General features: G+C 45.1%; 1 protein-coding gene across 4 annotated transcripts in view; it reads left to right on the forward strand.

Annotated features, from left to right (window-relative positions):
- Positions 1–13,130, forward strand: part of LOC131189854 (H-2 class I histocompatibility antigen, Q9 alpha chain-like) — a 105,436-nt gene that overhangs the window by 5,445 nt on the left and 86,861 nt on the right. For 3 of the 4 annotated variants that reach the window (XR_009153137.1, XR_009153136.1, XM_058166400.1), the window contains exons 2-3: positions 7,528–7,806; positions 9,272–9,547. The exons of the other annotated variant lie outside the window; for it this stretch is intronic. Coding sequence is in view for 1 of the 3 variants with exons in the window: in XM_058166400.1 (XP_058022383.1) it covers positions 7,528–7,806; positions 9,272–9,547 (555 nt within the window). In the remaining 2 variants the exon portion in view is untranslated. The remainder of the gene's footprint in view (positions 1–7,527; positions 7,807–9,271; positions 9,548–13,130) is intronic. 4 annotated transcript variants of the gene reach the window in all.

A 13,130-nucleotide genomic window follows, 5' to 3' on the forward strand; every position in this document is an offset into this window, starting at 1 on the left:
CCACCCGCTGTGGAGGAGCAAATAAAATGGGGATTTTAAATATGTGGATGCTTCGAAACGGCGTGGTTGATGTGTGGAGAGAGGTTAAAGGAATTGAGAGAGTATACACTTTTTTTTAAGATATATAATACATATTCTAGAATTGATTATATTTTTCTTTCTAAAGATTTGTTGAATAATGTGGATAAGGTAGATGTGGGAATTTTAAAGATTCTGATCATGCAGAAGTTATGGTGGACTTAGATTTTAATTTTGAGAAAAAGAAGCTATTGGAGATATGACGAGAAATTGTATAAAATGAAAAGGATAAAAATGGATACTTAAAAACTGGAGGAAAGTTGGAGATTAAATGATAACGGGAGGTTAAATTTGAAATTGTTTGGGATGCGATGAAAGCGGTGTTTAGAGGAGAGTATTAAATTATCAAGTAGGAAATATAAAAATTATAAAATTAAAATGGAAAGAGATAAAATCAGATTAAAGAATTGGAAAATCAATTTTGCTTACTAAAGAAAAAAAATTCTTCAGGAGCTTAATATGTTAAGAAATAAAATGATAGAAGAAGATACAGAGTTAGTAAAAAGAAATTTGAGATTTTTAAATAGGAATTTTTTTGAATTTAGTAATAGAAATTCTAAATTATTGGCAAAGATGGCGAAAGATAAAAGAGAGAAGAGAGAAATTGGAGTTTTGATAGATGATAGAGGTATAAGATGTTATAAAAAATTAAAGAAATGTGAAGTGGTTAGAAATTTTTTTCAGAATCTATATTCAAAGAAACCAATTAATCGGGGAAAATTGCAAAGCTATTTAGAAAAGTATGTGGTGAAAATTGATCAAACATATAAGGAATTGATGGAAGAAGATAACACAAGATGAGATTAATGGAATAATACAAAAATTAAAATTAGGGAAAGCTCCAGGTGAGGATGGATTACCTGTTGAGTTTTATAAAGAATTTAATGAATTAATAATACCAAGATTGCAAAAATTATTTAATGGAATATTACATGGTGGGGAAGTACCTTCGTCATGGAATAGAACGGTGATATCCCTAATTCCTAAACCAGATAAAGATTTAGAAAGGATTGAGTCCTATCGGCCCATTTCTTTAATTAATCAGGATGCAAAGATATTTACTGCTATTATAAGTAATAGATTAAATAGATTTATAGATAGATATATAAGTTATAATCAAGTAGGTTTTGTGAAGGGTAGATACATGAGTGATATTGTTAGAAGAGTATTAAATATTATAGATGTAGCTGAATATAATGGTGATAAAATTGGTATAGTATCATTGGATATTTTTAAAGCTTTTGATTCTGTACAATGGGAAACAATTAAAGTAATTGTGGAGGCTTTAGGCTTTGGTAATAAGTTTATACATGTTATTTCAAAATTGTACCAAAAGAGCAGTGCAAGAGTGAAGGTGAATGGAATATTAACTGAAGAGATAAAATTAGAAGCTGGTACGAGACAAGGATGTCCCCTGTCCCCAACATTATTTTTATTGGCTATGGAAATATTTATTTATTTATTTATTTATTTTATTTGATTTTTATACCGCCCTTCTCCCGAAGGACTCAGGGCGGTGTACAGGCAGAAGTAAAAAAAAAAACAAAAAAAAACAATACAATGTACAATTTAAAATGTGAATTAAAAAACTTATTATAATTAGCCCGAAACTTTAAAATATATAAAAAACTAAAATCCCATTTAAGATTAATATTAAAAATTTTAAAAATTTAAAAAACCAATAAAATTCAATAAAATTCAAGCCAGCCCCGCGCGAATGAAAAGATGTGTCTTCAGTTCGCGGCGGAAGGTCCGAAGGTCAGGTATTTGGCGTAAACCCGGGGGAAGCTCGTTCCAGAGTGTGGGAGCCCCCACAGAGAAGGACCTTCCCCTGGGGGCCGCCAGCCGGCATTGCTTGGCGGACGGCACCCTGAGAAGTCCCTCTCTGTGAGAGCGTACGGGTCGGTGGGAGGCATGAGGTAACAGCAGGCGGTCCCGTAGTACCCAGGCCCTAAGCCATGGAGCGCTTTAAAGGTCGTAACCAACACCTTAAAGTGCACTCGAAGGCCACAGGCAGCCAGTGCAGTCTGCGCAGGAGCGGTGTTACGTGGGAGCTACGAGTAGCTCCTCTATCACCCGCAGCTGCATTCTGGACTAACTGAAGCCTCCGAGTGCACCTCAAGGAGCCCCATGTAGAGAGCATTACAATAATCCAAGCGAGAGGTAACGAGCGTGAGTGACTGTGCACAAGGCATCCCGATCAAGGAAGGGCGCAACTGCGAACCAGGCGAACCTGGTGGAAGGCCCTCCTGGAGACGGCCGTCAAATGATCTTCAAACGACAGCCGTTCATCCAGGAGGACACCTAAGTTGCGCACCCTATCCTTTGGGGCCAATAACTCGCCGCCAACAGTCAGCTGCGGCTGCAGCTGGCTGGATCGGGGTGCCGGCCTCCACAGCCACTCCGTCTTGGAGGGATTAAGCTTGAGCCTGTTTCTCCCCATCCAGACCCGTACGGCCTCCAAACACCGGGACAGCACTTCAACAACTTCATTGGGGTGGCCCGGGGTGGAAAAGTACAGCTGGGTGTCGTCAGCGTACTGCTGGTATCTCACCCCGAAGCCACTGATGATCTCACCCAACGGCTTCATATAGATGTTGAACAGAAGGGGCGAGAGAATCGACCCCTGCGGCACCCCACAAGTGAGGCACCTCGCGGTCGACCTCTGCCCCCCTGTCTACACCGTCTGCGACCGGTCAGAGAGATAGGAGGAGAACCACCAATACACGGTGCCTCCCACTCCCAATCCCCCCAACCGGCGCAGCAAGATACCATGGTCGATGGTATCAAAAGCTGCTGAGAGGTCTAATAGGACCAGGGCAGAGGAATAACCCCTGTCCCTGGCCCTCCAGAGATCATCCACCAATGCGACCAAAGCTGTCTCCGTGCTGTATCCGGGTCGGAAGCCGGACTGGAACGGGTCTAGATAGACGGATTCATCCAGGTATTGGGGTAGCTGTCGCGCCACAGCACTCTCTACAACCTTCGCAACAAAGCGAAGGTTGGAGACTGGACGATAATTACCCAAAATAGCTGGGTCCAAAGAGGGCTTCTTGAGGAGGGGTCTCACCACCGCCTCTTTCAAGGCGGCAGGGAAGACCCCTTCCAACAAGGAAGCATTGATAATCCTCTGGAGCCAGCCTCGTGTCACCTCCTGAGTGGCCAGTACCAGCCAGGAAGGACACGGGTCCAGTAAACATGTAGTGGCGTGAAGCCTCCCCAACAACCTGTCCACGTCCTCGGGAGCCACCGGGTCAAACTCATCCCAAACAGACTCAACAAGACGTGCCTCCTCTCCCTCGCTTGGATCATCCCAATTTCGGTCCAGACCATCCCGGAGCTGAGCGACAAAAATGATAGAAAAAGATGAAGAATTAGAAGGATATAAGGGGTATAAGATAAATTTGTATGCGGATGATACTTTAATTATTTTGAAAAATGTAGAGAAAGATCTGAAAAAGATATATAAGCATTTGATAGAATTTGAGGAAATGACAGGATTGAAAGTAAATTGGTCAAAGTCAGAATTATTGATGGATAGTAATGGTAATGAGTCTGAGAATATGCAAGAGCAATTTGGGATAAGGATTAAAAACACATTGAAATATTTGGGTATAGTGCTTTCACTTAAGGTTAAAGAATTGAAAAAACTTAATTATGATGTGGTGATTAACGAAATTGAGAAGAAGATAGATAAATATAAAATTTTAAAGTTGTCTTGGTTTGGTAGAATTGCAATGTGTAAGATGATGTTGCTGCCCAAGTTCAACTTTTTATTCGAGATGCTACCACTAAATTTGACAGAGAAAGATATTGAAGGATATCAGAAAAAACTGGATAAATTTTGCAACGGTGGCAAAAGACCTAGATTAGTGAAGAAAATGTGGTATCAAAATCAAAAGGAAGGTGGATTAGGAATCCCCAAATTATTTAATTATTACTGTGCGTATGGTATCCGGATAGTGGTAAAAATACTTAAAGGTGAAGATAACTATTGGAGAGATTTAGAGTTAAGGGATATAGAGAAATTTGGATCAAGGTGGTTTTTAGATAAAGCAAATTTAAAATGTGTAAGTAGAAGTTATTGGTTAAAGGATTAAGTAAAATGTGGAACAAATTTGTTAAAATTTTAATTCGGATATAATCTTTTGGGGAGACAACTGGAATTTGGCGATTAAAATAATATAAACGTAATGAAGTGATTAAAGAGGAAAATATAGAAATTATTAGAGATTGGATAAAAGTTATGGGAAATGAAAGGAGGAATAAAGAAATTATTGAAAAATTAGGGTTAAGTTGGTTTGAAAAATACAGATAGAAAATGGACAAAAACTAAAGGAAAATTATTCGATAAATAGATGTGAAACTGAATTTGAATATTTAGTATCTCGGATTATGAAAGATGAAATTGGGCTAAAGGGACTCGTTAGTAGGGTTTATAAGATTATAAATTCTGATGAAAAATTACAAAGAGTGATGAGGACAAATTGGGAAAAAGATCTTAATATTGAAATACCAGAGTCAGATTGGAATGTGAATTGGAAGAGTAGAATTATGAGAACTTTATCTATAAGGATTAAAGAGCACAATTATAAAGTTGTTTGGAAATGGTATTTGACTCAGTAAGATTGTCACAAATGGATAAAAAATTAGTAAAAATGTTGGAGATGTGAGATGGAATTGGGGACTTATGAACATATGTGGTATAATTGTGATAAGGTTAAAAGTTTTGGCAACAATTGGAGAAAATGATATTTGAAATGATGGGGAAAGTAATAACATTGAGAGTGGAAACTATATTATTGTTGGTAATTAAGGAAATAGAATTAACAAAATATGAAAAAGAATTGATTAGAATTATGATTATAATAGGTAGAATTATAATAGCTAGATATTGGAAACTAGATGTGATTTTTAGAATAGAAGAGTGGAATTCTGAAATGTGGAAATTAGCTTTAAATGATAAAATGACATGTGATATTAAAATTAGAAGTGGTGTGTATAAAGAAGATATTTTCTGGAAGACTTGGAAACCATTTGTGGACTTTGCGCTTGGAACATTGGACGCTTCAGTACCTGTACCTCGAGAACGTGGGTTTTGGCAATCATGAGGATATATCCGAAGACCCAAATCTTCCTTTTATGTATAGCACAAGGGTGTAATAATGTATTTTTTGTTTGTTTGTTTGTTGTAAAAAAAGTAATTAAAAAAAAAAAAAATCTCTCCTCAAATCTATACTCATTAACCATCGATGTTGGCCCTCGGTGGGGTGAGAATTATTTGAAAGTTGGGGTGGCCTGGTGGAGGTTTCCTGCTGCTTTTGAGGTTCTGGGGTTGGGAGTCCCTTTCTCCTTCGGGGGTGACTGCAGCCTCCTTGGGGCACAAACTTGAGCGATCCAGGAGAGCCTTTCTGGAAGGGGGGGGAGAGTACATTTGGGGGTGTGTGAAGTAGAGTTTGGCGGGACCCGTCCTTCCATAGGCCCTGCTTTCCCTTCCTTTCTCTCGCACCCCAAACTTCTCTGCCCTCCAACCAGCTGTGGGTTTCTAATATTCTTACCACCGGATAGCCACACACATGTGCCTTCTGCACATGTGCTCGCCCTTCTGCGCATGCGCTTTGCTCACACACGCATGTGCCTGGCCTTGAAAATGTGACTAAATAAGACGGCATTATGCCGGGGCAGATAGTCAGGCCCACCTGCAGTCTGTTGTGTCTTGTCCGATCTCACCACAGCCGGGGCCTTCTTATCTGCTTCCGAACACGGAGGAATGTCCTAGTATGCCTCCCGGCCCCAGCCCTGGCTCCATGCCCAGACAGGCTGAAGAGGAGGAAGTATCTCCAGCCCCCAGCTCTGGCTCCATGCCCAGGCAAACGGAGCAACTAGACCCCTCCCCCTCCTCCACAGCATGTGAGCCTGAGGGAGGTCAATTGCCAACAGCTGCAGACTGGAGTGACCCTCGCTTCAGGAGAATTGATAGGCGGAGGCAACAGAAGGAAGGGAGGGGCAGGCCTGGATAAGTGCTGAGTCATGGAGCCACACCCCATGGCCTATATAAAGGATCTGCTTTCTGGCATTCTCTGAGTCAGGCAAAGTCTAAACATATCTTGCTGAAGTCACTTTCTGGTCTCCTGCCTGCCCTGAGGACTTTGCTAGGACTTTGGCAGAGCTGCAGAGGTACGCCTGATTCGGATTTCCCTGACCCGGCCGTCAGCGGAGGAGTGGGACACGACACAGTCACCGCTACCAGTTCCTCTGAACTGATCCGAATTGGCTGAATATCATCTCTGCCTCCAATTCTTTAGCCCCTGCCCCCGAAAGTGTTTCTTTGCTTCCTTTGTCCACCCTCTGCCTCCTCTTCCTTTCCCATCATTTCCTCCTTTCCTTTCCACCTTCTTTTCTCTGCCATCCAGGTTTCTTCTTCCTGCCCAGACCCTAAAGTGGGGGCCAGATCAGGGGCGAAATGCTCCCGGTTTGGACCGGATCGGTTGATCCGGTAGCAATGGAGGTGGGTGGTTCGGAGAACTGCTAGCAAAAATCCCTGCTCCCCCCCACCCCCCATGCCCAGCTGAGCCACGCGATCGTCCGAGTCTTTTTTTTTTTTTTTTACTTTTAAAAGCATTTTTTAAAAGGTAAAAAAGCTGAAGCCTGCTAAGCAAAAAAATGGGGGGGTGTAGGCAAAAAATGGAGGGGTGGTGGGTTCGTTTGAGAGAGAGAGAGAGAGAAAGAGAGAGAGAGAGAGAGAGAAAGAAGGAGAAAGAAAGAAAGAAAGAAAGAAAGAAAGAAAGAAAGAAAGAAAGAAAGAAAGAAAAAGAAAGAGGGAGGGAGGGAGGGAGGGAGGGAGGAAAAAGGAGAGAAAGGAAGGACTACAAACCTGGCACTAAACACAGCTTCAGAGGATAATCCAGGGCTGGAAAGGACCTGGAGGTCATCTAGTCCAACCCTGCTCCAGCAGGACATTGTTAGTGAGTTTCTATCTTTTGATCCTCCAGTCACATAGCCATGCCCACCCAGTCACATGACCCACCAAGCCACGCCCACCAAGCCATGCCCACCAAGCCACACCCACAGAACCGGCAGGAAAGAAATATGAGCCTCTGGTGGCTCAGACTGCTAAGACAGTCTGTTATTAACAGCAGCTGCTTGCAATTACTGCAGGTTCAAGTCCCACCAGGCCCAAGGTTGACTCAGCCTTCCATCCTTTATAAAGTAGGTAAAATGAGGACCCAGATTGTTGGGGGCAATAAGTTGACTTTGTATATAATATACAAATGGATGAAGACTATTGCTTGACACAGTGTAAGCTGCCCTGAGTCTTCGGAGAAGGGTGGGATATAAATGCAAATTTTAAAAAAAAATTTAGATTTCACCGCTGGGCCAGATGTACCCCGTAAGATGATGGTCCCCCAGCTGAAGCCCCCTAACTCTGCCCCTCGGGGTCCCTTCCAGGTTCCTCTTCGCACTCCATGAAATATTTCTACACCTCCATCTCGGAACTGCCGCGTCAGGAACTGCCCCATTTTGTTGTCCGGGGGTATGTGGACGATCAGGTCTTCACTTATTATGATAGCCACAGCAGGAAGTTCCAGCCTGGAGTCTCTTGGATGGAGAAGGTGGAGGAGGAGGACCCCCAATACTGGGACAGATACACCCAGATATTACGTAATGAAGAGCAGCTGTTCAGAGGAAACCTGGAGACTCTGAGGAGTCGCTACAACCAGAGCGAAGGTGAGTGATGGGTTGGGTGGCTCCTCCGGCCCCATAATCCCCCCCATAGGAACCAGAGGGGGAGAAGTGCAGTCCCCTCCAGGGGAAAGGCTAAATCCATACCTTTTTAAAAAGTATTTTAAATATCTTTATTTTTTAAAAAAAATAATATAAAATTGTCCTAACTAAAGTTTTCTATAGATCAGGGGTCACAAACCTTTCAGACCTCAGCGACCACTAAATTCATAATTTTAAATCCCGCGGACCACTAATATGATCTGCCTAATGACTGGCTGGGTGGGCGTGGCTAGGTGGTCATGTGACTGGGTGGGCGTGGCCAACTCAATGTCACCCACATTGAGGGGTGCCTCGCCAGCCTCTACTTGCCCCTCCCCTGCCAGCCACTCCTCGCCTCCCCACCCAGGCTCCTTAGGGCCCCAATAGGAAGCAGTTGTTGGAGCTAAGCAGCCACCACAAGAAAGAGTTGGCAAAACAGCTCAGTTCAAATTGGAACTATGAGAGGATTAATAGTAGTGCAGATTCAGTAAATAGTTTGACAGTGTTGATGGAATTATTTGTTTAGCAGAGTGATGGCCTTCGGAAAAAAACTGTTCTTGTGTCTAGCTGTTCTGGTGTGCAGTGCTCTATAGCGTCGTTTTGAGGGTAGGAGTTGAAACAGTTTATGTCCTGGATGCGAGGAGTCTGTAAATATTTTCACGGCCCTCTTCTTGATTCGTGCAGTATACAGATCCTCAATGGAAGGCAGGTTGGTAGCAATTATTTTTTCTGCAGTTCTAATTATCCTCTGAAGTCTGTGTTTTTCTTGTTGAGTTGCAGAACCGAACCAGACAGTTATAGAGACAGATTACACTTAACAAAGGCCCTCCGGCTCTTCACCACCAGCAGCACTTTCCTCCCGCCTTGGCCCAAAGCCCCACACCAGGAGGCTGAAGCAGACCCCAAGTCAGAATTTCTGCCCCCCCTCCAACCCACACAAAAAGACCTCAAATGGAAGACTGCAGCAACACAAACATTCATTGCACATATCTGGCCCAGGGGTTGTAGTTGATTTAGTGCAATATAAAAAATGCAAATAATTTTTTTGCGGACCACCAAAATTTTCTCACGGACCACCAGTGGTCCTCGGACCACCGGTTGGTGACCACTGCTATAGATCACAGTCACTTAAAACATGCTTAAAATTATCTGCCTTTTGACTCCTTCTTTTCTTGGTCTCCCTTGGGATCCTCTCCTGGCTTTTCCAGCTTCCCTTTTCCTGGGTACCTTCAGAGGATGCATGGGGGTGGGTGGGGAGGGAGGAATGCAAAGAGGTAGGTTGAAGGAGGGGAGTGAGGGGGGCTTTCTTTTCCTTGAATGCTAGGGAGGAAATGGGGGCATCAGTGCCTCTGTCAAAGTCTCTGCAGGGAGCGGGGGGTCGCTGTCTATCTTGAGGACTCCCCAAACCATCCTCCTCTCTATTTTTCAGGCTTTCACATGTGGCAGTTGACCTATGGCTGTGAGCTCCTGGCTGACGGGAGCAAAAGAGGGTTTGCGCAGTATGGATATGATGGGAGGACCTTCATCACCTTTGACAAGGAGACCCTCACCTGGGTGGCTTCCGATCCCCTGGCCCAGATCACCCAGAGGAGATGGAATGTTAATCCAGGATTGGATCAGGGAAGGAAGTCCTACCTGGAGGAGGTATGCATTGAGTGGATAAAGAAGTTCCTGTCCTACGGGAAGGAGACGCTGCTGAGGATAGGTGAGCATCTGGGTCCAGCCTGGACTTTCCTCCTTTATGGTTGGATTTTTTTGGGGGATGCATTTGGCCCCTTTGGGTCCCTGATGTTGTTGTGTCCCACTCCTCCGCTGACGGCCGGGTCAGGGAAATCCGAATCAGGCTTGCCTCTGCAGCTCTGCCCAAAGTCCTAGCAAAGTCCTCAGAGCAGGCAGGAGACCAGTAAGTGACTTCAGCAAGATAAGTTCGACTTTGCCTGACTCAGAGACTGCCAGAAAGCAGATCCTTTATATAGGCCATGGGGTGTGGCTCCATGACTCAGCATTCATTAAGGCCTGCCCCTCCCTTCCTTCTGTTGCCTCCGCCTATCCAGTCTTCTGATGCGAGGGTCACTCCAATCAGCAGCTGTTGGAAATAAACTTTCCTCAGGCTCACATGCTGTGGAGGAGGGGGAGGGGTCTAGCTGCTCCGTTTGCCTGGGCATGGAGCCAGGGCTGGGGCCGGGGGATGCTCCCTCCTCTGCAGCCTGCTTGGGCATGGAGCCAGGGCTGGGACCGGGAGGTGCCCCCTCCTCTTCAGCTTGTCTGGGCATGGAGCCAGGACTGGGGCCGGGAGGCATACATTCCTCCGTGTTCGGGAGCAGATAAGAAGGCCCCGGCTGCTGTGAGAGCGGACAAGACACAACAGATGTAGAGCCTGTTTGTCTTGGTAGGAATCCTCCAACCCTGCTTGGTTCCCACTGCCAGATAGCCACTAAATGAATTTGTGCCTTGAATATGGATCAGGCAGTAAAATCACATGGAGGGTATCCTGTTCACAGCCCAGGAAAAGGCCACCATTTGCGGTATTTCAGTAAAACCACCATTAGCCAAACTGTAGCCAAGTGCAATGGGCACCGTTAATTTCCTCCCATTAACTCTCCTTCCCGCCACATCCCACAGGGAGCTCCCTCCCTCGCCATTATTTATTTGTTTGTTTGTTTGTTTGTTTGTTTATTCAAATTTTTATACTGCCCTTCTCCCGAAGGACTCAGGGCGGTTTACAGCCAAATCAAACAGCATAAACATAGACAGAGATATTAAAAAACCGATTATAATGCGCTCTCATAGAGAGGGTCTCCTCAGGGTGCCGTCAGCGAGGCAATGTCGTCTGGCGACGCCCAGGGGAAGGGCCTTCTCTGTGGGGGCTCCCACCCTCTGGAACGAACTACCCCCCGGACTTCGTCAGCTTTCGGACCTTCGGACCTTCCGCCGCGGGCTTAAAACATACCTATTTAATTGTGCAGGACTGGGCTAGATTTTAAATTTATGGGTTTTAATTGGGTTTTGTTTTTATATTTTAATAACGGGCTTTAGAATAAGTTTTTTAATTGTTTTATATTGTATTTATGTATTATGTATTTTTAAGTGCCTGTAAACCGCCCTGAGTCCTTCGGGAGATAGGGCGGTATATAAATATGATTAATAAATAAATAAATAAATAAATAAAATGGCCAATAGAAATTAAAACTAGGATAAAACCATCATAAAACCCCCACATTAAAAATTTCATCAGGCTAGCCCCGCACAGTGGAATAAAAAAGTCTTGAGCTCGCGTTTAAAAGTCCGGAGGTCGGGGAGTTGACGCAACCCCGGAGGGGGGGGGCTCCACCCCGGGGGGGGGGGCATTAATAAGACATTATCAGTGCCCCCACTTGGGCAAAAAAGGACAAGGTTGAGGGGTTCTTTTCTTCCCAAATTTGTGTGGATCTTGCTCTTAAACCTTAAATAAGGTAAAGGTAAAGGTTCCCCTCGCACATAGGTGCTAGTCATTGCCGACTCTAGGGGGCGGTGCTCATCTATGTTTCAAAGCCGAAGAGCCAGCGCTGTCCGAAGACGTCTCCGTGGTCATGTGGCCGGCATGACTCAACCCCAAAGGCGCACAGAACGCTGTTACCTTCCCACCAAAGGTGGTCCCTATTTTTTCTACTTGTGTCGTGTCCCACTCCTCCGCTGACGGCCGGGTCAGGGAAATCCGAATCAGGCGTGCCTCTGCAGCTCTGCCAAAGTCCTAGCAAAGTCCTCAGGGCAGGCAGGAGACCAGAAAGTGACTTCAGCAAGATATGTTTAGACTTTGCCTGACTCAGAGAATGCCAGAAAGCAGGTCCTTTATATAGGCCATGGGGTGTGGCTCCATGACTCAGCACTTATCCAGGCCTGCCCCTCCCTTCCTTCTGTTGCCTCCGCCTATCAAGTCTTCTGATGCGAGGGTCACTCCAGTCTGCAGCTGTTGGCAATTGACCTCCCTCAGGCTCACATGCTGTGGAGGAGGGGGAGGGGTCTAGTTGCTCCGTTTGCCTGGGCATGGAGCCAGAGCTGGGGGCTGGAGATACTTCCTCCTCTTCAGCCTGTCTGGGCATGGAGCCAGGGCTGGGGCCGGGAGGCATACTAGGACATTCCTCCGTGTTCGGAAGCAGATAAGAAGGCCCCGGCTGTGGTGAGATCGGACGAGACACAACAACTTGCACTTTTACATGCTTTCGAAACTGCTAGGTTGACAGAAGCAGGGACAAGTAACGGGAGGTCATCCTGTTACACGGCAGCACTAGGAATTCGACCTGCTGAGCTTCCGACCTTTCGATCGACAAGCTCAACGTCCTAGCCCCTGAGCCACCGTGTCCCTTAAACCTTAAATAGGTTCCCACAATTCTCTCTTAGTGGGCCTTTCCTAAAAAGAACCCCTTCCCCAGGGAACATGCATAATCTTTTTCCTATGATTGGTTATAATTTTCCCATCTAGACCACCTCTCCCCCTCTGCGCCTACCCTCCACCGCAGCCCCTTAATCCCTCCAGGATCAGCTGGGGGAGATCAGGGTCCATGGAGGAATCCCCAGGGGTGAAATCCAGCAGGTTCTAACAGGTTCTGGAGAACTGGTAGTGGAAATTTTGAGTAGTTCAGAGAACTGGCAAATACCACCTCCAGCTAGTCCCAGAGTGGGGTGGGAATGGAGATTTTGCAGTATCCTTCCCCCAGGAGTGGGGAAGGAATGGGGATTTTGCAGTATCCTTCCCCCTGGAGTGAGGTGGGAATGAAGATTTTGCAATATCCTTCCCTTACCATGCCCACCAAGCCATGCCCACAGAACCAGTAGGAAAAATTTTGAATTTCACCCTTGGGAATCCCCCTCCCCACAATTACCAGCAGCTCTTCCCAACCTGGGAGGACCCTCCCTCCCTCTCTCTCTTCCATTGGCATCTCTTCTCTCTGCCCCCCCCCCCACTTTTGGAAAAGAGGAAGAATATGTTTTCCAAATTAATCCGTCAGAAATTGCAAAAGCCCTTAAACACTGTAATTAAATTAATCAAATCATTTAAAATCATTCCTTTGGCTTAGCCTCTTCATGTAACTCCGGCGCTGACAGTTTTAACGAGCACTTCGTCTAACTTTCGTTTTCACGCCTTGTTATACTGGAGACACCATTTCCTTCCTTCCTTCTTAGATCATTCCAACCAAAAAAAAAAAAATTTATATAAAATAACTGGGGAGTTAAAAATTGATACTTGCAATTGCCAGTACTCCTGATTTTGCTCTGTCTGCTTATTTATCCATTCCAAGTTTATTTATTAT

Source organism: Ahaetulla prasina, chromosome 2, assembly GCF_028640845.1.
Source record: "Ahaetulla prasina isolate Xishuangbanna chromosome 2, ASM2864084v1, whole genome shotgun sequence".
NCBI lineage: Eukaryota > Metazoa > Chordata > Lepidosauria > Squamata > Colubridae > Ahaetulla > Ahaetulla prasina.